This window comes from Urocampus carinirostris, chromosome 3, assembly GCF_059441175.1.
Source record: "Urocampus carinirostris isolate Australia breed hairy pipefish chromosome 3, RoL_Ucar_1.0, whole genome shotgun sequence".
NCBI classification, from domain to species: domain Eukaryota; kingdom Metazoa; phylum Chordata; class Actinopteri; order Syngnathiformes; family Syngnathidae; genus Urocampus; species Urocampus carinirostris.
In genome coordinates this window covers 38,176,211-38,202,074 of record NC_142351.1, presented here as the reverse complement: position 1 = coordinate 38,202,074, position 25,864 = coordinate 38,176,211, and the positions used below count along the sequence as shown (strand labels likewise).

The following is a 25,864-nucleotide window of genomic DNA, read 5'->3' as shown; positions in this document are numbered from 1 at the left end:
GTGGTGGCTTGGGTGAGAGGGCTCATTTATAATGTTGCTAGCTCACTTGCGGTATAGCTAGCCAGTAATGTCCTTCAGACTGGGCAGAGAGCAGCTGGGGATTTTCTGAGGTGTGTTGGAGCCCATCCCAGCCATCTCCGGGCAGTGATTATGTGATCACTTAAAACAGCACCACAGAAAGGGTTAAACGCGGTCTCTCTTCAAGTGCTGATGCATAATACAAATGTAATGACCTACCACTACTTTATACCACACAGTGATGCCGTATTGATAAATACATGGTTTAGTAAATGCCCATCTTTTTATTGTAGTTATTTATTTGCCTTTGTATTATTTGTAAGAAGTTGAAACACTACTACTTTGATATACCGTACGGGTTTCCTGCAGCGTAGTGTACTTTCCACATTTGACCGGATGAGAGCGCTAAAACACAAGAGTGTTCTTGCCGCAGCATCCTACCTCACCAAGTGCGATGGCGGCACTCGATCGCGTGCGCACTATCTGTCTCAAATGTGGACACGATCACATTATGTCGTAACACGATCTCTCCTATATCACTACGTGGATGATAAATAAAAACAAATAAATTTAGAAAATGTTCCTTTCCGCCCATGCTGCGGAAATTTACACGTCAAATGCACGCGGATGTAAATAATAAATACAAGGTCATCACGCTGTATTTAAGTTAAGAACAAGGCTTGCTTGACAGTGTTACGACGATTTTGTTGAACCTCTCTTGCACGAGTCCCCCTCCCCGCGTTTGTGTGGGCAGGCGCATGCTCCCTCCTCCATGCGTAAAATATGTAGGGCATGCATTGCCACCTCTATTTGAGAAGAAAAAAAACGCAGAACCTGTAAATATACCGGACTGCGTGTTGAGGGCTGAGCGAGTCACATATTCAACTTTAATCTGAAGATTTAGAAGAAGAATACTGAGGAGGTGGGGGGGAAAGATGGACATTACCGACCAGGGTGCTCAAATGGAGCCTCTGTTGCCAGCGGTGAGTCCAATGACTTTCGTCTTCGTTTCCATGCGTAATGTATTTGACGATTCATCTTTAGAATCAAACACCAAACATTGTTTACTGGTTCATCTCAATTCACTGGTGTCGTAATTCTTACACAGCATACACGAGCGTTTATCATCTTTCAGGGATGCACCGCAACCTGTAATTGAAATCATCCGTCACAGGCCAATTCATTATTCGCACTAAAATATTCAATACCTTTAAAGGCAAGTGCTGCTCTGCGTAGATCGTCACTGACAGAGATAAAGGCCTATACATAATGTTTCAGTCCGCAGCCAACTATAATGTAATATTGTTAACTGGTTCTTGTTTATACATAGATGTGTACTTTTAGACCTGATGCCTATTTAGTGTACTTCACGCGCCCTCTACTACCTGCAGCCTCTTATGCAACCTGTGAGCTAGGAAGCATCCCTCACTTAGCGTTAATTTCTCAGACATCATTTTTGGGATTCGTTTCCTTAAGTCCGATTCATCTCCTAACTAAATCTGATGCCTACCCCATATACCCAATGAAATTATCTAAACAAGAACATCTCAATTATCGGTGAAAACCCTCGGCAATAGAATCGTATCATTAGTATTCAGTGCTCGGATAAAAGGAAAATTACCCGCCCCACTTGAGAGAAATGTTGGCTGGATACAAAAAAAAATCTCAGATACATGGTGTGCTTGTTCTCTCTTGTTCTTGTGTTTGTTGTCATAGCATCAGGGATTTCATGTCTCTTATGTGGAGCAGTAGTTGAAGCGAGTATTGACGCAATGCAATCCGATTGCCATGATCCCATAAATAAAGACACAAATACGATTTTAGAAAATGATTTATTGACAGAAAAGGAGACTGCGTTGGCTAGTGTACAGAGACAGAACAACGAAGTTTACTAGGATCTTCAAAATTCAATGACATTAAGACATATACGCATTTCTACTACATAATGTTCCCATGCTAGCAAGATATACATTAAATTAACCAAACATGAAAGGAAAAGACTCAGGATATGTTGGAATTCCCACTAATTGTAACAGAACGAAACATGGGAGGAACGCATTGCAGTTAATGTTCAATGACTTATAACAGAACAAAACATGGAAAAGGAGGACACAAGTAACATTTCCACATGTGAACAGAATAAATAGGTTATGACAACAAATACATGAAATGTAATGGAATAGAAACACTAACTGGCTGTAACTGAAGTAAACACGTGAAAGAATGACAATGCAGGATGAGTTGGAACACCAACTCTAAATGAATAAAAAACAACAACACAAAATTTTTTTTGTGACACTAGCTCTAACTGAACAAAACATTGGAAACGATATGTTGAAACTGTAACAGAACAGAACATGAAAGTAGACAACACAAGAAATGCTGGAACATTAACTGTAGACGGGCAGAAGCAAAAGAAAAATAAAGAAGACTAAATAGAATCTGTTTGGACACTAGCTCTAATTGAATAAAACATGAAAGAAAGACGACACAGGACAAATACCCAAACATAGATACAACAATAACGAGAGTGCTATGAGGTCATACAAGTATGACAACCTGTTTTTTGGGGGAGTTTTTTAAAGTTATTATATACAAACGAGTATTTTGAGAGAACAACCCATAATGACCCAAATAGCTGGGATGGGCTCCAGCACCCCCTCGACCCTACTGAGGATAAGTGGTGCAGATAATGGATGGATGGATAGATGATCACATGTTTGGGATTTTTAGTCTAATAGGTTTTTTTTCTTCTAGTTTCCACACTTAGAAAAAAAACAAATCAAATTTTGTTGTGATGTACAGTTGCTTGTGAAACTATATGCTCCCCCTGAACTTTGTGACCTTCTGCCACATTTCAGACTTCAAACATCAAGATATAAAACTGTAATTTCTTGTGAAGCATCAACAATAAGTGGGACACAATCATGAAGTGGAACACACTTTATTGGATACTTTAAACTTTTTAATAAATAAAAAACAAAAAAGTGGGTGTGCAAAATTTTTCAGCCATTGAGTTAATACTTTGTATTGCCATCTTTTGCTGCGATTACAGCTGCAAGTCGCTTGGGGTATGTCTCCATCAGTTTCGAAAAACTGATATATTTGCCCATTCCTCCTTGCAAAGCAGCTCGAGCTCAGTGAGGTTGGATGGAAAGCGTTTGTGAACAGCAGCTTTCAGTTCTTTCCACAGATTCTCAATTGGATTGAGGTCTGGACTTTTTCTTGGCCATTCTAACACCTTGATATGTTTTTTGGTGAACCGTTTCATTGTAGCTTTTGCTTTATGTTTTGGATCATTGTCTTGTTGGAAGACCAATCTCCGTCCCAGTCTCCGGTCTTTTGCGGACTCCATCAGGTTTTCTTCCAGACCATGATTCTGCCACCACCATGTATGACTGTGGGGATGGTTTATTGAGGGTGATGAGCTGTGCTGGTTTTACGCTAAACATAACGTCTCGCATTGTTGCCAAAAAGTTCGATTTTGGTCTTATCTGACCAGAGCACCTTCTTCCACATGTTTGGTGTGTCTCCCAGGTGGCTTCTGGCAAACTTTGAACAACAGTTTTTATGGATATCTTTAAGAAATGGCTTTCTTCTTGTCATTCTTCAATAAAGGCCAGATTTGTGCAGCATACGACTGATTGTTGTCCTAAGGAGAGATTCTCCCACCTCAGCTGTAGACCTCTGCAGTTCATCCAGAGTGATCATGGGCCTCTTGGCTGCATCTCTGATCAGTTTTCTCCTTGTACAAGCTGAAACTTTAGGCCGACGGCCCAATCTTGGTAGATTTGCAGTGGTCTGATACTCCTTCCATTTCAATATTATTGCTTGTACAGTGCTCCTTGGGATGTTTAAAGCTTGGGAAATCTTTTTGTATCCAAATCCAGCTTTAAACTTCTCCACAACAGTATGTCGGACCTGCCTAGTCTGTTCCCCGTTCTCCATAATGCTCTCTGCGCTTTAAACGGACCTCTGAGACTATCACGGTGCAGGTGCATTTATAAAGAGACTTGATTACACACAGATGGATTCCATTTATCATCGTTCGTCATTTAGATCAACATTGAATCATTCAGAGATCCTCACTGAACTTCTGGATAGAGTGTGCTGCACTGAAAGTAAAAGGGCTGAAAAATTATTCACACCCACTTTTTCGTTTTGTATTTGTTACAAAAATTTAAAATATCCAATAAAGTGTGCTCCACTTTATGATTGTGCCCTAACTTATTGGTGATGGTCAATATTTATTTGCTAAAATAGATATTGGACCTGGAACCAAATAATAATAATTCACAATTGAATATGTTGTACTTTGAATTTTACATAAATTGTTTTTTGGGAGGAGTTTTCCCTCCAGTGTTAAACTTCTTTTCTATCAGTATACAAAACCTACATTGAATTGAGTGAATCAGAATTGAAATCATTCTTTTGTGCAACTTTGAAAGCTAATGCTGTCAAGCTTCAGGCACAGGAACGTAATTCAAGTCCACTGAACCATGAAAATGTTTAATGTTGATATTTTAAGAATAAAGTAGTCATACCTGAACACGTCACAATATGTTAAATCCTTTTTCTGTTTGCTATTTTACCAACATTTTTAGCATGTTACATTTTCACAAAACCTAAAACTTTTTACTTTTCTAATACATCCTGTAAAGACTGTTTACTTCTTAAGCGTAATTTGTTTTTGCCTTGCTGACTGTTTTACTTTTATTGCAGGAACAAAGCACGCAAGAAACAAAAAATGTGGTGAGTACGCTACTTTTATTCCTATAATTTAGCACATATCTTTTAAAGTCCTATGTTTAAAAAAAAATGCAGTTTTGTGTCCGTGTTCACAGCTGGTCATCCTAAAATATGATCATATCTTTAAGTTACTCAACCCATTTTACCTTATAGCCCCAGAGTGTATCATACAGCAACCCCTAGTGGTGTAAAATACTACATTTAAATGAAATGCGATTAATTCAAGCATAATTGAGATGTCTTTTGAAAAAGCTGAGATATTTGGCGGCCATCTTACTACTACGTAGCCCAAATGACCATTTTGCATAGCTAGCTTATTCTGGTGGTGCTTTGAGCTCTTAACAGCTACTTACCGAAAACAGCTGAACCATGCATGCGATGAGCACCAAGTGCCATCATTCAGGCATCTTTGACCTTTTTCCCACTCTTAATTTCTCTAGCCACTCACGTTTGCTACTTAACTGCAGGCTATGGATCACCATGAATGTTCTCATTAGCTTCTCTATGTAAAAAAAGCTCGTTTTGTCCTTAAGTGTCATTCGGCTTCCAAAGCTGAGTATCATGATTCAGATTACCGATATAAGACAAATTCTAGTTTGCTCTTGCAATATTTTACTGGCCTTTTTGTTTGCTTCTTCAATTAAGTTGGGGACTTATATCAGCTCCGACCAACTCCTGCTATTGATTTATTTCCAGTATCCCGTTCTCTTGATAGTTGTCGCTTGCGGGATTAAATGCATCATTCATGTACTGTCACTTGCTGAAAATTACCCTTGCTCACGCAAGAAAATCGGGAAGTAAGCTTCGAATTTTGCAAATTTTTCCATAGTGTGTCTTCTTTGTATCCACACACCTCTAGTGGTGTAATTTTACACACTGTCACTTTAAAACACTCCTTTAATGTTTTCAGCAATGGTGGTCATTGAGTTTAAAAGTATTTATCTATTCTGTTTACTTCGTTAGCTTGCAATGAAATGTCTGTCACCGGCTCATTTTGTGTTAGCCTCGGCATTGGTAATGCTATGAATCAATTGGCTATTAATACGCCTGTGTTATATGGTGTAAATGTATAGGTACAATAATAAAGTGGTAAACAAGTTAGGCCATTGGCATTAGCCACATTTTTTTAAGCTAACACAAAACGTTTGAAAAATGTGTACAATATAAGATGTGGCACTCCAGCATAAACATGTAATAAAAGAAAAAAGAATGTTGACGTTAATAGTAGGCAAATATTTACTAGGTGCAGCTAGTAGATTGGCACGCACAACTGTGAAAAAAAAAGTAAATAGATCAAATTTTAAAAAAAAAAAAAAAAATATATATATATATATATATATATATATATATATATATATATATATATATATATATATATATAGCACGGCGGCGCAGTGGTTAGCGCTTGTGCGGCACAGTTCATGTCATGGGAACCTCCTGCGTGGGTTCAAATCCAGCTCCAGACTTCCTGTGCGGAGTTTGTATGTTCTCCCCGTGCTTGCGTGGGTTTCCTCCGGGCACTCCGGTTTCCTCCCACGTTCCAAAAACATGCATTTCAGGTGAATTGGCCGGTCCAAATTGTCCCTAGGTGTGAATGAGCGAGTGAGTTGTCTGTCCCCGTGTGCCCTGCAATTGGCTGGCAACCGGTTCAGGGTGTCCCCTGCCCACTGCCCGGAGATGGCTGGGATGGGCTCCAGCCCCCCCGCGACCCTAATGAGGATAAGCGGTACGGCTAATGAGATGAGATGAGATGAGATATATATATATATATATATATATATATATATATACATATATATATATATTTATTTATTTATTTTTTTATGTAGCTATTCAATGTTACTGCACTACTTTTCATTGCACTATTGCTACAATGCTTTTTTTTTCTTCATTGCACTATTATTTAAACTTTGGCTTGTCTCCCAGCACTACCTTGAAATATTTTTGCCTATATATCCTGACCGTCTTTTATCTTATTTCTTATTTTATCGTATCTTTCTGATTTAAGTCTTTAGTTTTAGTTTTTAACCTGGAGTGCCAGGTCTAATCTCGTTGCAGACAGTGTTCACTACGTTGTTATCATTAACAATAAGGACAAGTCAATTCAAGTAGTAAGTGCATCAGAACAACAAGTAGTGCAGCACCTACCATAGGGCCACAGGTCAAAGAAATGGTGGCCGGCATAGGAGGAATCTTTCATCATGTTGTTGGCTGTATTGTGGTATTGTAAGACAGCAATGGGCAGAGCAGTGTATGATTTTCTCGGCTGTGTCTATGACTCTCTGTGATTCTTGCGGGCTAATTTCGTTGTCCCGTTTTTTTGTTTTGTTTTGTTTTTTCAAACCGTTCACTCCCTTGGCTTTCAAGTTCTCCACAAGAAAAGCTCAGAAATAACATTCCACTGTTCTTGAATATCCCTTTTCAAACGTTTTCAACAAAAAAGTATTGAAAATGAAAAAAAAACAACATAACAAATTAATATGAAAATCAATCAATCAATTGTTAGAAAATTAGTCCATAATCAGCTTGGGCTGCACTTCATTAAAAGGACAGTGTGTTATTTAGAACCTCATAGTGGTAAAAAAATGATTCATTAAAAAAACAATATTAATTTAAATAATAAGCAAAGTTACATTAACGACCATGCTTTTTGAATGCTCTGTAGTCTAAAAATTTGCATTTGTTTGACATAACATGAACCTCACTTAAAGGGAACTGACATAATTATCTGACATCATTGCTGCTACGGGTACCAAAAACATTCAAATACATTTTAAAAAACATGCAAAAGACTCAGTAAGAAAAGGAGAAGAAAAATGATGCTTTTTTTCCATTCGGTTAGTTTTTAATCTTCCTTGCGATTTTAAGCACTTGTTTTTGGTTGCACTATACAATACAGCAACACCTAGTGGTCAAATAATACACACTGTCCCCTTAAACTTTCAGAATAAGGCCCCAAACTATTATGTCATGGGCTGCAATTGGCCTGCGGGCTACAAGTTCGAGTCCCCTGCTCTAAACATTTTGGAACGTCAACTGATTCAACACGGTTGGTAACAAATCTACCAAGCTGAGAGATAAACAAACTGTGCTCAAATCATGGTAGCATCACTGATGTCACGACACTAATCCCTGGCGAGAGAAGGGGGGTTGGGGGGAGACAGGCGGATTGGTGGATGGATGGGAGTCCGAAACATTTGACCCCAGATGAGAACAGGCAGGACTGAATCAAAGCCGAGCTGAGCTCCATTCCTTCACTTTTGCATTTCGGAGGTTAGCGACATCATTTTTCCCTCCAATTATGCTCTCGGTGGACTACAACACTGGATTTAGTTACAAGGTAGGCCAGCGTTGTCTGTAAGAGTCACGGTTGGTGAGGTTCGGCTTGAAAAGTGAGACTGATCTGTCCCTGATATGTGGTTCATGCCAGATAACTTCTTAAAATAAGTAGAAATATTCATCTATTGGTGCTGTTTTGATGAGTTTTTAACAGAATACTTAAAAAAAAAATGTGCATAGTGATGCTCTCCGTAGTTATTGCCACGGTAACTATCTTTAGGGACGAAAAGCCATGACAACAAAAAGCAATCGGCCACAGCCGCCGATAATCCTTCTGCATCTGAAACTGCACACGACACTATTTATTACAAACGTTAAGATTTTTGTTGTGGGGTTTGTGAACTTTTTCCCCCAGACAAATCCCTACCGTATACTTTCCAAATAGTTCCCAAAAAAGCAATTTAACCTTCATTTTGTTGGGCCCCAGGGAATGACCACAAATAGCTTCCTACAAAAACGAGGTCGCTCTTTGTACCTGTCCCGGAGAGTACCACGATATCGAGAAATGATTGCTCACGTCTAGACTACAGTCTCGGATTCTAGAGGTAACATAATATGCCACCTCCAACATCAGGAATTGTATACAAGTAGTTGCAGCTCTGGCGTACTATTAGTGAAAACAACTGTACTTTACAGATTGTGACGTAATAGTGTTGCTAATGCACATAATGCCATCTCCAGCTGCTCACGCTAGTAACACGAGCTGATGTTTAACCCATGCGAAACATCTTAAATAGGGATCCAGGATAATTATTTTTGGTACCGATCTTTGTTCACGGATCCCATAACCGCCAAGGTTGTCGGGGCACCATTTTTTGTAGTGTCCTTGTGCAAGTACAGCCTCCCCGTGCCCATCCCTCTCCAGGCTGATATTATGTTGCCTTTAATTCTATGTCATTCAATTCTGTGTCATTAAAAAGCACATACAAATAAAAAAATGCCTACCAACAACTACGAATCTTCCATACTTTATTTCCAGTCAATAGGAGTTTATATAATATTGTACTTATTTACTATGAAAACTACAAAAGTCATTTAAACAAAATCAAGCAAGCTTCATTGACAATTTAGATTTTTTCCTTGGTTATTTATGATGCATTAGTGACTTCTAACGACCACTTGTAGTGACATTAGGCTTAACATTGTCTAAGAACCACTTTCAACTTAATAATGGCGCTTTTGAATGCTACTTTGAAAAAAAAATAGAAATGTGAAAGTGATCTTTTTCCATTCTCAAAACTAATTATTTTGGTTTTGCAAGCTCTGCTCTAGAGACGGATGCCAATAACTGATAACATCTTGAACGTGACATCTTTTACGTCGGGCGTACAACTTACAAAACGTCCCCGCCCGGGTACCGGAGACAGCTTTTTCAAGAAAAAAAATCTTTCTTTTTATTTATTTATTGATTTAATTTCGAAACAAACGTTTGCTTTATTCCGATTTCGAAATCTTTGTTTGGTTTGGAAATTTCGGTTCGTTTGCCGATTTGCATACTCAGCAGCCAATCAGAAGCCTGCATCGAATAACTTCGTACTTCCGGACTCTCCCAAGCATTGTAGGGTCGTGCATTTGCATATCATTTTCCAAAGTAGACGCACAGAGAACACAAAAAATGGAGAAGTGGTTAGGAATCAAGTCAAAACCTCAGCCCCAGAAGAAAGATTCAAAAAAAGTTAACAAAATTTATGACGCTACAAAACGTAAATGTACATTAAAACCATTGTGGAAAGAGTAGTTCACGTGGCTTGTAGCAGACGACGCAACACAAACATTGCATGAATGAAGATGAGTAAATACATGTACAAAATGATGGCAGATGGATAACAGTGACGTCATATACATGCAATGAATGTTATAAATAGATTTATATTAATCTTAATTTTTAAAGTGTTGTTCTGTTATATATTCTGATTATCAATCCTTAATAATCTGCAACAATGTTTTTTTTTTTTTGTTTTTTTGCGATTAGTTGTCGTATTGTGTTTTAATTTGGGGGAAATGGGGCAGGCAACTTTTTAGAGTTGTCTGCCCTGGTGTCCTGTAACTTTTTGTCACAAATTTCGGACGCTAATATTACACAAAATAATAGGTCTGTATTTATGTTTAGAATACAACAACATTTTACTGCTTCAATAAACATGTGTCCTAAAATAAGTCCTGGAGAGACGAGAGCTTGACTTTATCGATCAATAAATAATTATTTCCTTCTTTGTCATTAATAACTCTGATGACAATATATGGGTATGAGCAAAATAACCCTGACATAGATTTTGCAGAAAGTGCATACAATTATAAGTGTGTTCTTTATGTGAAAATACTCCGCTTCTAAGCTTTATACAGGTGCTGCAATACTGAATGACACACATGCCTTGGCTAAAAATTATTCTTATCAAGTGGTATTTTACAGTGCAGTTGTTTCTTTTGAGACGGGTTCACATCCTGTGAAGTGGAAAAATATTCTTGGTTGCTTCAGGGGCTCACCACGGGGATTATTATTTTTTGTTGTCAAAATCTAGACTCCGCCTATATGTTCATTCAGTTACCCTCTGATGTTATGCTAAACTATTACCGCAATTTAACACACTGTAAGGCAAACCGGATTGTCAGACACACCCTCAAAAAATAGTATTTGTGATCTATCCATCCATTCATCCATTGTCTTCCGCTTATCCGAGGTCGGGTCGCGGGGGCAGCAGCGTTAAAAGGGAAGCCCAGACGTCCCTATCCCCAGCCACCTCCTCCAGCTCATCCGACGGGACCCCGAGGCGTTCCCAAGCCAGCCGAGAGACATAGTCTCTCCAACGTGTCCTGGGCCTCCTGCCGGTGGGACATGCCCGGAACACATCCCGAGGGAGGCGTCCAGGAGGCATCCTTATTAGATGCCCGAGCCACCTCAACTGGCTCCTCTCAACGCGGAGGAGCAGTGGCTCTACACTGAGTCCCTCCCGGATGACTGAGCTTCTCACCCTATCTCTAAGGGAGAACCCAGCCACCCTGCGGAGGAAACTCATTTCAGCCACTTGTATCCGGGATCGAGTTCTTTCGGTCATGACCCAAAGTTCGTGACCATAGGTGAGGGTAGGAACGTAGATCGACCGGTAGATCGAGAGCTTTGCCTTTCGGCTCAGCTCCCTCTTCACCATGACGGACCGGTACAGGGTCCGAATGACGGCAGACGCTGCACCGACCCGTCTGTCGATCTCCCGTTCCATCCTACCCTCACTCGTGAACAAGACCCCAAGATACTTGAACTCCTCCACTTGGGGCAAGACCTCCTCCTCGACCCGGAGGGAGCATACCACCCTTTTCCGACTGAGAACCATGGCCTCGGACTTGGAGGTGCTGATCCCCATCCCGGCCGCCTCACACTCGGCTGCGAATCGCTCCAGCGAGAGCTGAAGATCACGGCCTGAGGAAGCCAACAGCACCACTTCATCTGCAAAAAGCAGTGACGCAATGCTGAGGCCCCCAAACCGGACTCCATCCCCACCAAGGCTGTGCCTGGAAATTCTGTCCATAAAAGTTATGAACAGAATCGGTGACAAAGGGCAGCCCTCGCGGACCCTCACCGGGAACGAATCCGACTTACTGCCGGCAATGCGGACCAGACTCTGGCACCGGGCATACAGGGACCGCACAGCCCGGATAAGACTGTGCGGTACCCCATACTCCCGAAGCACCCCCCACAGGGCCTCCCGAGGAACACGGTCGAATGCCTTCTCCAAGTCCACAAAACACATGTAGACCGGACAGGCAAACTCCCATGCACCCTCAAAGACCCTGAAGAGTGTATAGAGCTGGTCCAGTGTTCCACGGCCAGGACGAAAACCGCACTGTTCCTCCTGAATCCGAGATTCGACTTCCTGGCGGACCCTCCTCTCCAGTACCCCTGAATAGACCTTACCAGGGAGGCTGAGAAGTGTGATTCCCCTGTAGTTGGAACACACTCTCCGGTCCCCCTTCTACCAGCTCAGTAGCCTAGATGGTAAGGCGCCCGCTTTGAGACTGGGAGGTCGGTGGTTCGCGCCCCGGCCGAGTCATTCCTAAGACTTAAAAAGTGGTCGGCGGCGCCCTCTGTTGGCTGCGGCTGCATCGGCTCGCTACAACGGGTCAGGTGCAATCGACATTTCGTTCTGTGTACATTGTTACACAGAATGACAATACAAGGAAATTATTATTATTATTATTATTATATTAAAGACAGGAAAATAATCAGGTTTCACTGCTAAATTTGTTTTAATTTATTCATAGTGACTGTGCTGTCCTTACTCAGAAGAGACTCTTTGTGATTAAGGGCTATACAACTAAAATTGACTTGACTTGACTTGACTAGAAGTATCCCCTTTTTCGTCAGATAGACAACTAGTAAACAAGGTCCCGAATAACTCTTTTTTTTAGTTGCTGTTTATTCAGACAATGGCCTCAACCATTAGCCTTATAAGGTTGCTGTAAAACTAAAAACAAAACTAGAAACAAATGTATTACCATAAACAAAAATTTTCATTCAAATAATCACAATACATTTCGTATTTACAGACAAAAGCGGTTTTGCAATCAGCATGCTAACCAGGAGATGGCACTTGAAGGCAACTCTATATGTTTCTCAAAGGCAGAACAGTTACTGTATGCAGTATTATTAAATTATAACTATGCATTTCCAATTTTATTGACTGTATTTTCTGGTATATACGGTGTACCATATTATAAGGCGCACTTACAAATATCCAACAAATTTGCGATTTTTAGGTGAACCGTACAGCCCGGAAAATATGATAATATCCTTGCTCTCATTACACAATTTGGCAAATTTTCAAATGGTTGATACCTAATAAATCAAATTGATCGTTATTTATAGGCGGCCCCAAATTCTGCAACATTATTGATTTGATTGTTGTCACATCAACCTCAGACCTAGAATTGGGTATTATATGCTATACGCGTCACCAGCGACACAATTATAAGTTTGAAATCTCTTTTCCTTGTTTTTGACTTTTCCTTTGCGTGGTAAAGTTCTGTTTACCTCATTTAGTTTTGAATGTCTTCCTTAAAAGGAAAAAAAAAAAAAAAAAACATGTCACAGGGGGTTGGGGCACTTAAAAGCCTCGGCTTCTGCCTTACTCCCTTTGGGAACATTGTTATGTATGATATTATTGGACGGTTCAGTTGTTTTTTGTGTAGTTTTTCTGTGCAAATATTTTGTTCTTGCCTTTTGTTAATTGGTGGGTGATGCTGTTTTTATTTTTTTGTGTTGTGCCCAAACAAACTTCATTTACCCATTTCTCATTCAAATTCCCCAAAAACTATGCAATTATTTGATTTATAAATAGAATTGATTTCAATTTGCACATTTTTTAATCCCCCATCGTTTATGCGTATTTTAAGGCATCAAAACCGTCTAGAAAGGACCAAGACATAAAATAATTCCTTTTGAGCAAAACTGGACATTATTTTCAAATCAAAGTCCGTATTTTTGATCCAGCTCTGGGGTTGGCAGTCATCACGCTGTTGCCGAGGGGCATGTAACAATTCTCCCGACTGCACATACAGAAAACACGTGAGCTTGTATCTTCATCACGCTCGGTCGCATGTTCGACCCTCCCCCTCTCCTGACCACCATCCCTCCTTCATCCTTGCAGTCCCTGGATTTGCATCTCACAAGCACAACTTGTGAAGTTCACTATCGCCATTTCCTTATTTATTTATTTTTTGTTCCTCCATTCCTTTATTGTTGCTACCTATAAATAGAAATAGACTGCCTGCTGGGCAGATATTTTGGTCCTGTGTTACATAATATGGGTAGTGAATTAGTTATTTATACATACATTTTTTTAGAACGAACTACCTTAGGTCAAGGAGAAGTAGTTCAACTTAATTTGCTGCTCTGTAAACATATACATTGAGATACCTTTTCAAGTAAAGTAATTTGTATAGCCCTTAATCTCAAGGAGTCTCAAAGGGCTGCACACACCACTGATTATTGCAAACTACAGACTATTATTACACCATCCCCTGATCTAAAACCTACATGAGGGCAAGGAAAAACTCAAAAACCTCAACATGAGGAAAATGAAGCCAGTTATATTTATTGGGTTCTGACGTGGCTCGGCATCCTACTTGGGGAGGTATTTGGGGCCGTTGTTTGTTTTTTTGAAAAGCACTAGGCAGCCACTAGGGAGTGCCAAAGAGCTGCATACACCTCCAGAGCTGCTTGTACACGAAAACAGATGTGCATCAAATGTTGGAGGCCTAAATTACAAGTGTGTAAATTTTCATGAAAATTAGTTCAGCCGTTCCGGAGCTTATAAGTCACATATAAATACGCACACACAGAAATCTGGCTTTATAAAGTACAAGCATAAATGCCCGGCATTGTAGTAAAAAGAAGAAAAAATGTTTCGGATTTTACGGGTCACATGCAGCCTGTCGCGTTTTTTCATCTGGGCTGCCAAACAAAAACGTTAAAATTATAATGAATTTGTTTGAAAAAAAGGATTATTCATGAAAATGTATATGACAAAAAGGTTTTTCAAATTAAATGAAGCAAAAAAACCTCAGAGCTAGCTGTGTCACGGCCAGAATGGAAACAGGACTCAATTGCGTTACGTTACTCACAAGTTTTATTGCAGGAAAGAAAAAGGGCTGCGCCCACGATCCGGTGTTCGCTGGACGCGGGAAGCAAGTCGCTCTTGTACTTGGATGGTGCTCCGAACATGGAAGTGGATCTTCCGTAGCGAGCGATGGCGGTGTCAAGGACGGAAAAAACGGGTCGGTAGCCGGGACTGGGAGAGCAAGGCGTGGTCGGGGTTGGAAGCGAGTCGTAAGCCAGAACGGGAGAGTAGACATAGTCAGGGACAAAAAGAGGTTGTAAGCCGGGACAGGAGAGCAGACATGGTCAGGATCAAAACGGGTCGAAGCCGGAGACAGATGGGAGCAAAAAAAACGGACAGGTGGGAGTCAGGGTCGAAAAGGCTTGCCTAGTGTTCACTGAGGTTCGCAGACAGACTGACAACAGGAGACTGACGGGACTGTGTTCAAATACTGTCCGGGAGCCAATCAGAACCCGCACCAAATGAGCGGGCACAGCTGAGTCACATCAGTAATCATGACAAGCTGTATTGAATTTTAAGTTTTTCAATGCAAATGATTTGATTTGGTGCTTAAAAAAGAACATGTATTTATTAGATTGTTTTAGTTATGAAAGTTTACAAACTAATCTGATTGGATGACACATTTAGAGATTAAAAAAAGAAAAATAATTTGTACTTGTTAATGGCTGCATGTTTGTTTATTAATAGATGCACATGTTCTCTGCTTTTCTACAAAGACTCAATTTTCGGACTCCAAGGACTCAAAAAGATATCTATTTTCTGTCATATTTTGTTCTTACTTCAACGTACTATTTTAAAAAATATTGTAAAGATTTACAGAAAATAGAGGGGTTGCCATACTTTTTTTAATCAAATAGCTTTTTTTTTTATTGATTAGTGTGAAGGGCGACATGTTTAAAACGTAACTTATGTTAATACTTGTTTATTATTATGTAATTATTCCTTATTACCATGTTGTAACTCTTAAAAGTAGGGTTAAAATAAAACATTTTGTGTAAAGACACTGATCCAATCAATGTTTCTCATGCAAATTGGATATCAAATTCCTAAGGAATCCCCATGACCCAAATGACTTGTGAGCTATTATCTCAACCAGTCCACGGGCTCAATTGGGGCCTCCTGGTACCCTCGGGCATCACATTGGAAACCGCTCTGTCCACTCCACGCATCGGCCCGGTATTGCAGTACCTCCGGGAACGGTGCATTCGCAATGATCGCAGCAAGGCTTTAGGGCTAGGACCTTAGCTTGGCCTTTTGGCTGAGAGTAAGAGTCCCGGCTCCTAGGCTTTGCAGCGTATTATGAACTGACCGATAACGGATAATGGATAATGAATAAAGAAGACAGAACAATAACCCTTAAAAAATCTTTGCGATGATTAAAATACAACCGTCCCGAATCTAGTGGTTTCCTACGAATTTTAGCAGCCAGTCATCCATTTCATGGGTAATGGACCTGGTGTTGATGGGATACAGGCTTAGCAGAGGTAGCTTAAGACACTTAAGCTACCTTAATGTTTGCAAACATGACAAAAAAGCTCCACTGGGAATTCCCAAATAATGCGTTGAAGCGCTGTGTGAAAAACAGGCACCTGGCAGTCTCCTTCCATTCTTACGTAACATAGCCATAGCAGTAGGCCAAACCTGCAGCCTCGTCTTATCTATTGACGACGCCCCAGTCGCTTCCCCGAACCCGATAACAATCCATGGTGGATCCACTAGTGATTACCATGTCTTTGCACTCCTCTGACTTTCCTCAGAGTCCGATTTAACTGATGATTATCTTTTCGATGAAACAAGCTGCTAAAATGCTTGCTCATCTGTAGCCATGCGCCACAGGTTTTTTTGGTGGGGAACTGGTCACCCCGCTGTTTGACTGACAGCATATACCATCCTATCAGTCGAACACACAGTCACACCCACCCAACATACAATGCTGTATGCTGTCTGCTCAGAATACAGTACACAAGGCATTGATATCAATGACAATAAGGATAATTCGGTTGAAAATCCACAAAACAGGAAAAATGCGATAACCAAAGAGCAAAGTAGCGAGGGGTCTATGTTCTGTTGTATTTTAAGAATCATAGCTCAGGAGGTAGAGCGCTCGTCTTGGGATCAAGGGATCCCAGTTCAAATCCCGGCTCGTCCGTGTTACATGTCGAAGTGTCCTTGGGTAAGACACTGAACCCTTACTACCCCCAATAAGCAGGTTAGCGCCTTACATGGTTGAAAGGCTGCTAATGGGAAATGTGGAGCACATTGTAAAGCGCTTTGGAAAGTCAATGACTTGAAAAGCGCTATATAAATGCAGTAATAATTATAACAATAATAAAAGCCATTCAATTATATTTCGGGTGGTATAAGGTTGAAAAATGTTGGATTTTTAGATTCCGTGAATGGAGCCCTGAACCAGTTGTGGTTTCGCCCGTGTGTGTTTATGTCAGAGGACCGATGAGGAAGCTGTGGTGGACCGCGGAGGAACCCGCTCCATGCTCAACACCAACTTCGAAAAGGAAGAACTCGAAGGTAGGGACTCTGTCTTCAGTTTTTCAAGCAGATGCTACATCTCAGTTTTGTTACTGCATATTTGGTGGAAGGACATTATTAAGAAGCCATCAGTCAAATGAGTTTGTTTCTTGAATGGGTATCTATAGTTACACTGTCAAATGTTTGATGGAGATAGATTAGATTTTCCTGGATACCTCATATGGTGCAAGAGGCAAGAACAGGGTAGTCACAGTTCTCTGTTACTGAGCTGAGGGCCAATGGGGGGGGGAGTCGGGGGGCCATAGAGCCTGGAGTGCTCTGTGCTGACCAGTCAGTTACAGTGCAATAAAAAGAGAGGAGACAGTCAGCTCACATTATCTTCACTCCATCCTTGTGCATGTGTGCTCAAGTTCTGCACGCACGGTGAAAACGTGGCAAAAAATGATTGCAGGATATCAATGAGACTAGTGAGTCCTAATTTTGATCAGCTTCGCAAGGGGTAAACCTAACATCAGTATGTTATACCTTCAGACATTCACAAAATGACTCAAACTAAGTGAAGTTTCCTTGCCATGGGTAAACTGTCAACAACATTTTTTTTTCTTTATGCCTTCGAGCTTGTTTATTCATATATTTATTGTACTTGGGGTGAGTGGTGTGGATTCATTGACCACTAGGGTGCTAGGGACACCATTTCCTGTGCTGTGTCTTGGGCAAGTGCAGCCTGGTGGCGCCCATTCCTCTCCAGGCCAACAAATGTTTCCACCCGGTCTCTTACACTTTATTTATTGATTAGCTTACTGTATTTATTTATTTTTTAATTGTATTCTTTTATTTCCTTTAGATAGTTTTTTATTAATTTTATTTATTTGATGGTTCACTTGATTGTTTCATTGTTTGTTTGTCTATCCATCTATTCATTTTGTTTTTTCTTTCTTTCTTTCTTTTTCTTTTTTCCTTCTTTATTCTCTTCATTTCCTTCCTTCTTTGGTTCTTTGTTCAGTTCTTTTTTTGTTCTTCAGTACTTTATATATTTCTTTTTTTCATCACTTATGTATTTGTTTCTTTTCTTCCTTCTTTCTTTATAATCCCAAAATTAGCCATAATTTTTATTGATGTAGTACATTTTGTAAAATAAATAATTAATAGATAATGCTTTCAAAATGTATCAAAGATGTTTAATGCTATTCTTATTTCTTTCTTTATTTATTCAAGTATTTATTTAGTTTTTATTTTATTTTACCCATTTGACCTGTCAGTTTGTTAGGTGAGGAAAAGGAAGGGCCTTTTATTTTCTTATTGTACATTGAATGGTTTTATACAGCACTTTGAGTTGCAATTCGTTGCCTGGCAAGTGCTATACAAATACGTTTTGATTTGATTTGATTTGATTTGATTTATTGTGCCTCAACTATCAAATTATCAACTGCGCCCTGGTGACCAAATTGCACACAGCAGAAATTCATGATATTGAATTATTTAGATTTTATGTAATTGATGTAAATACCATAGACTGTCGCTGTTTTTGTTGAAATAACACATAAAAACGTAGTATTTTAATTCGTGTAATTTGATTTCCTCGATCCCAGGTCACCGTACTCTGTACATCGGAGTCCATGTCCCGTTAGGCCGAAGATCGCATCGCCGCCATCGTCACCATGGCCATCGACACAGGAAGCGCTCCAAGGAGAGGGACCCGGCGGCCGACGACGGACGAGAATCCCCTTCGCACAGTCCGTATCTTTACGCTCATTTGCACGTGCTACAGTGCCGTGAAAATTTTATTTGCCTACGTCCTGAATTCTGTGTTTTTTTTGCATATTTTTCACTTACAAAGGATCATCAAACACATTTTAATACGGAGACAACCCAAGGAAATACAAAATGCAGTTTCATTCCATTTATGAACGCACAAAATAATCCAGGCCTACCTGGCTCTTTGTTAAAAAATAAAAACATAAATACAAAGTAATGGCCCCCCTAGTTATATCACAAAGCAACAGTGACTAACCACGGTTTTGGGAAATAAATTCCACACATATATATATATATATATATATATATATATATATATTGCCACCACCTGTGTTAAATCAAGATATTTCTTCAGTTGAATCTGTTGGAGAAAGTGAAGTAGGCAACAACATTTCGAGTCAAGTCATGTTTATTTTTACAGCCCTTAATCACAAGGAGTCTCAAAGCCCTGCCCAGACCACATATTATTGCAAAGTAGAGACTATTATTACACCATGCCCTAATCTAAAACCTACATGAAGGCAAGGAAAAACTCAAAACCTTCAACATGAGGTAAATGAAGAAACCTTGAGAAAGGACCGCACATGAGGTAATCTTTCTTCCAGGATGACCAGGCTGCAACGGATGTTGCACTAACAAATAAAACACAAATATTGTCAACACAAAATATAGGTCATCCATAAGCTATAGAATAGTAGTGTGTTTTAAGCCTAGATTTAAACAGTTCCACTGAGGTTGCAGATAGAATCTCAGGGGGCAGAGCATTCCACAGCACCTTGGCTCTTGGATCACTAGTAGACCAGCATTTTCAAAGCAAAGGCTCTCGACTGGAACATGCGGGAAGTTAAGTCTGAATGATATGAGGGAGCAATTCCAGTAGAAATTCCTAATAAGTGATTTAAATCTATAAGTCAGGAAAAGGTCACAGAGCCATTTCAAAAGGTGTAGGGGTACAGTAAACCACATTCAAAGTCATTATCCACAAATTGAGAAAACTGGGAACAGTGGCAAACATTCCCAGAAGTGGTTGACCAACTTTACTCAAAGAGTGGAACCACAGCTCGTCCAGGAGGTTACAAAAGAACCTCAAAAAACATCAAAGGAACTGAAGGCCTTGCTGGCCTCAGAAAAGGCCATTGTTCATGACTCCACATAAAAAAGACACTGGCCAAAAATGGTAACCACGAGAGAAATTCAAGGTGAATACCACTAATGTTCAAAAGATCACAAAAAGTTATGTCACATTTGCCAAAAAGTATCTTGATTATCCTCAAAACTTCTGGGGAAACATTCTGAGGACTCACTAGCTTAAAAATGTAACTTTTTGAAAGATGTGACATTAGACAAAAATAACATGATGCTTCATTGTGCTTGCCAGTGTGATCGTCTGGGCCTACTTTGCTGCCTCAGAACCAGGACAAATTAATGTTGTTGATGGAACAATCAGTTCTCGTTTTTACCAGAAGATCCTGAAGTACAACTTCCGGCCATCAGTTAGTGCCCTCAAACTCAAGCGCTCTTGGATCATTCAGCAGGACAATGATTAAAAAAAAAAAAAAAAAACGCCAAGTCCACCTCCGAATATCTGGTGGCCCAACTCGCTATTACGTTCAGGGGGCAATTACTCTCACATAAAGCCAGATAGGTTCTGATTATTTTTTGTGCCTTAACTGAATCAACTTTTTAAAGTTGCATTCTGTATTTTCTTGGGTTGTCTGTGTGATTAAGGAAAATGAGTCGATGAGCTTACACATTTCTAAGTGATAAATGTGCAAAAAAAACTCATGAACAAGGCAAATACCTTTTCACAGCACTGTATAATCACAGAAATAACCGTATTTTCTGTAATATAGGGTGTAGCCAAAAATCCCAAATCGGCTATAAATTTGAATATGGGCTATCCTATCCGCTTCACCTTTATATGCGAAAAAAATTGAAAATGCGTTACCATATTTGTGCATCGATGGATCAGTCGATAAATGTTATTGCTGACTGCAATCGCATAACAATGGTGGCAACTGAAATCTAATTGGATAGCAACAGGGAGAACACCAAATCCTAACAACCAGGCTGCTAGAGACATGGATGGTTGTTCACATCTATATAACATTAAATGCAACGGAAAGCAAATCTGGACCGTGGCAGATAAAAAATCTGTATAAAATCCTCACTTTGTCTCTGCTCAAACTAATCATTGAAAGTGACAAACATTCTGAATATGTGCGGCCATGTGTTTATTTATATCTTTCAGTAAAAGCATATTTCTTCCCACAATGTGTTTCTCTTCATTTAGTTGAGAACAAATGAGTTACTTCCTACAATGCCTTTCTCTTCATACAGTTTACAATATTGTGTGCTTCAGAGAGACTTTGTGAGTCGGCGATACAATATTGTATCCCCAACCTTTTCTGTACCACGGACTGGTTTAATGTCTGACAATATTTGCACAGCTCGGCCCGGTAGTAACATCAACAAAAGTGTTAATTTAATGCAACTTATAATATGGTGCAATTTGTATAAGAAAAAAGACTATTTTCTGGGGGTGCGCCTTTTAATCCGGTGCAATTTATAGTTCGCAAAATACAATAAGTTTCGTGCTTTGTCGCAGTAGACACGCCAGCCCAGAGGGTGCAGTTCCTGCTAGGTACTGAGGATGGCGACGAGGAACACATCCCACACGCTCTGTTCACCGAGCTGGACGAAATCTGCCTCAGGGAGGGAGAGGACGCAGAATGGAAGGAGACTGCCAGGTGCCTGATTTTTCACACAGTGCTTCAATGCATTATTTGGGAATTCCCAGTGGAGCTTTTTTGTCATGTTTGCAAACATTAAGCACCAGCGGATACAGTAGTAGAACACTTTCACCTGCAGCCAACCATAGCTGAAACCAATGAAATTGTGTATCGTCACGTTTGTTCAAAAACGCACACAAGAAAATCTAAAGAAATAAGTGTTACGTTACAACTGATCCCAAAATGTATTTGTTCTCAGAAAGTCTACTGAAATGAACTATCTGGTTGTACTAATTTTGAATAATTTATCTGTTATAGAATATACTGTAGTAGACAAACTGAATACGACTTGAATGCTTTCTGAGGTCGGGTGTAGAGCAACAGCGGTATAAAAAGGAAAATTATTTTAAAATTTCCAGGTGTGAGGATTGTCAAGATTTTCTCCCAATCCTTAATAATTTTCACCAATTGGTTCAGCTATATTCTTAGAGACGTATGAAGCACAGCCATACGCACGTATACAAGTGTTAATTTTTTTAAATTTGTTGTGATTGTCATGTAGAAGAGAGAATGCTGTAAAGAGGGGCAGAAAAAAGTCCATCCATCCATCCATTACCTGCACCGCTTATCTTCAGTAGGGTCGCGGGGATGCTGGAGCCCATTCCAGCTAGGCAAGGGACAACCTCAAACTGGTTGCCAGCCAGTCGCAGGGCGCACAGAGACAGACAACTCACTCGCTCATTCCAATTAGGGACAATTTGGATCGGCCAATTAACCTGCCATGCATGTTTTTGGAACGTGGGAGGAAACCAGAGTGCCCGGAGGAAACCCATGCAAGCACGGGCAGAACATGCAAACTCCACACAGGAGATTCGATCTCATGACCTCAGAACTCTGCCACACACGCGCTTAGTACTGCGCCGCCGTGCTGCCCCAGAAAAAACTTCTCATTCCAAATTGTAAAGTGAAAACATTTTAAGTTATGGACGCCATAACAAGATCAACATTTAACATTTTAGCTGATTCATTAATTAGAAAACAAAATTATCCACATATGAATCAAATCGTCAAAATAGTGATTTATTACTGATGTATTTTATTTATATGTTTACTTTAATATGTATCTTATTGCTACCAAAATTGTAGTTGGATAAGTTTTTTTCTTTAGGCAAAAAAAGGACCTTTTTTCAAGTACAAATATTTTATCCCGCCCCAAGCCATTTGAATCATTTTAAGTATTATTTTTACTTTTGATTGAAGGTTTTTTCTTAATTATTATTTTCAAATGAGAAAAATTACCTTGGTAGGTGCAAAATAGTCTGCTTCTGCCATAATAAGTGAGTAAAGAAATAGATTTAACATGAACTTGTACTTACTTACTTCACTATTTAACATGTTTTTCTGCGGACATGTGCAGGTGGCTAAAGTTTGAGGAGGACGTGGAGGACGGCGGCGAGCGCTGGAGCAAACCTTACGTGGCCACACTTTCGCTGCACAGTCTTTTTGAACTGCGCAGCTGCATCATGAACGGCACCGTGATGCTGGACATGAGAGCAAACTCACTGGAGGAGATTGCAGGTAAGCATGAGTTATTTTCCTTAAAGCCCAGTCTATATTATATTGTGACACCAAGTGGTGTAAAAATACTTCATTCAGAGAAGTAATAAGAAAAAACGCATATTTACGGGTCACGGCTCCCTTAACCGCTTTCTGTGATGTGTCTTAGGCAAGTACAGCCTGCGGGTGCCCATTCCTCCCCGGGCACGTTTTTTGATCATCTCATGAACATGATTTTAGAATTAATTTGTAATTACATTACAAGACTTGGGAAACCCTTTGAAAAAGCTGACATGTTTGCCCGCCCTCTTACTACTTTGGAAGCCCGAATCACCATTTTGCTAAGGTAGCTTGTCATGGTGCTGCTTTTAGCACTTAACGGCCACTTACTGTCCACAGCTGAGCTGAGGTATCATTGTAATTGTCAATTTTATCGTCAAATATGCTATATGCACAACTTGCAGCACAGATCAAATCTCTTCTACTATCTACTGTATTTACCTACCTACCTACCTCTTATTTCCACTGTTTCCATAGCCACTCATGTTACCCACTTAGTTGCAGGCTATGGCTCGTAACTAGCCTTTATTGTTTTTAACGTCAGCTCCTACTTGGTCCGTAGGCGTCACTCGCCTTTCTTTCACGGCTGAACGTTGCTGAGTTCCGTGATTCGGGCATCTCGGACTTTTAAAAAGTCTGTTTTCATCTTTAGCCACTCTTAAAAGCCACTTGGCTGCAGGGCCTGGCTTACAGCTATTGTTGTTTTTAGCTGCTACGTATAAAGCTTGCCTCATCGTTTTCGGTTTCTACAGGTACTTATTCAATCTTTGACTTTTTCAACTGTTTTCTTCTCTAGCCACTCATAAAGGGTATCGTTCGCTGCTAACCTCTATTGTTATTATTAGCCACTCCTGCATGGTCCTTACTCAGCTGGTCATGCAAGCAAACATTGCTGAGTTCCGTAATTCACGGTCCTGATTCTTTAAAAATTCTACTTTGCTCTTGCAATCCTGCAATCCTCTTTTCAGCCACTCCAGGTGTAGCCAGCACGCTTTTGTTGTCGCTGGCGGGTATAAACACAAGCTTTCATGGCCTGTCGGTGGCTGAAATCCATCTTTGCCCATGCAAGAAATGTGAAAATAGGCTTCAAAATGTTGCTGTTATATCCCTCGGGATTCTCTAGTTTGTCTTTTTCAAATGCTTCAGCTGCCGAACACATTCTAGTTGCAAAATATTACACGCTCACTATGATGGCGGCTTGCGTGTGTATTCGAAATGTACAATGCAATAAAGCTCGTATCATGTTTTCAGACATGGTCCTGGATCAACACGAACTGTCTGGCTCTCTGGGGCAGGACGCCAGGAGGAGGATCAGAGAGGCTTTGCTCAAGCAGCATCATCACCAGAACCACAAGAAACTGGCCAATCGCATCCCCATCGTGCGTTCCTTTGCAGACATTGGCAAAAAGCAATCAGAGCCTCATTCTATGGATAAGAATGGTGAGGATGGAGTAGTAGTCAAATACATTTATTTGCAGAGTAATTTGAAACCTTTTCAGTGTGATGTAACCATTTTTAAATATTTTTTGGTTCGCTTAACCAGCGCAAAACTGTTGGGGTTTGAAATCAACATTTCTTTTTCAATTTATGTATTGACTTTCAGTGTGAATTCTTACACTATTCAAAAAATAAAAAGATACAACAAAGAAATATATACTTGGTGTTTTGTGCACATAAAATTAATACATAACCTATTTACACCCCGGCAAAAAATTGCTCTATTTTACAATTTTTTAAAAACATTTTTATTTTATTTTTTTAAGTGTTTCTCAATCAGAATTACAAAAAATAATAGTTAAGTTACCCCTCAAAAGTTGCCCCATTTTACTATATTTTTGAACCTTTTTTTAAAATTATTTTTTAAGTGTTCCTATTTCAAATTACTTTTCTATTGAAATTGGAAAAATAATAGTTAAGTTAACCTCAAAAAGTTACCCGATTTTATTATATTTTTGAAACCATTTTTTTAAAATTTGGTATTTTAAAGTGTTACTTGTTTTCCGATTAAAATTTTAAAAATACTAATCAAGTTACTTATATCGTCATTTATTTTTTTAAGTAATACTTAAACTTTTCAAAATTTCCTAATATAGCGAATAAATTTTTTTCAAAATTATCAATTATCAGCCCTATCTTATGATTATTAACCTATTTTACTGTAAAATTTGTTTAAAAATATAATAAAATAATCTTTAAAAATTGTCCGCCTGTATTTTTCTCTGTTGTGTAGGGGTCATTCCTATTTCCAGTAACTATTATCATCACATTAAAGCATTCATTTTGTACTGGTACTTAAAAGTTTTTTTTTTTTTCAATGTATTTCAAAAAATGTTAATTACCTTTTGACGACTTATTCTTTGCCTTTGTTTTAAATTTCCTTGCCAACAACTCTTAGCCCTTCTATTTTCATTTCACATATACAGATACATTTATTTATTTATTGTTTTTATTTTTTTGGTGATAGGCCAAACGGTGTCTGCCCAGTCCCAGTCAGCCAGCACGGAGGGCAAACAGGACGTCAGCAGAGAAAACAGCACCGTGGACTTCAGCAAAGTG

At 39.6% G+C, this 25,864-nt stretch overlaps 1 protein-coding gene across 4 annotated transcripts in view; it reads left to right on the top strand.

Annotated features, from left to right (window-relative positions):
• Positions 1-757: 757 nt before the first annotated feature.
• Positions 758-25,864, top strand: part of LOC148369617 (sodium-driven chloride bicarbonate exchanger-like) — a 47,115-nt gene continuing 22,008 nt past the window's right edge. For 2 of the 4 annotated variants that reach the window (XM_088331721.1, XM_088331724.1), the window contains exons 1-8: positions 759-1,001; positions 4,741-4,770; positions 17,162-17,243; positions 18,794-18,937; positions 21,568-21,709; positions 23,109-23,269; positions 24,560-24,748; positions 25,773-25,861. In XM_088331721.1, the coding sequence (XP_088187847.1) occupies positions 954-1,001; positions 4,741-4,770; positions 17,162-17,243; positions 18,794-18,937; positions 21,568-21,709; positions 23,109-23,269; positions 24,560-24,748; positions 25,773-25,861 (885 nt within the window). In that variant the 5' untranslated portion in view covers positions 759-953. Of the gene's footprint in view, positions 1,002-4,740; positions 4,771-7,961; positions 8,108-17,161; positions 17,244-18,793; positions 18,938-21,567; positions 21,710-23,108; positions 23,270-24,559; positions 24,749-25,772; positions 25,862-25,864 lie in introns of those variants that run through there. The other 2 variants (XM_088331722.1, XM_088331723.1) reach the window with 2 other exon arrangements.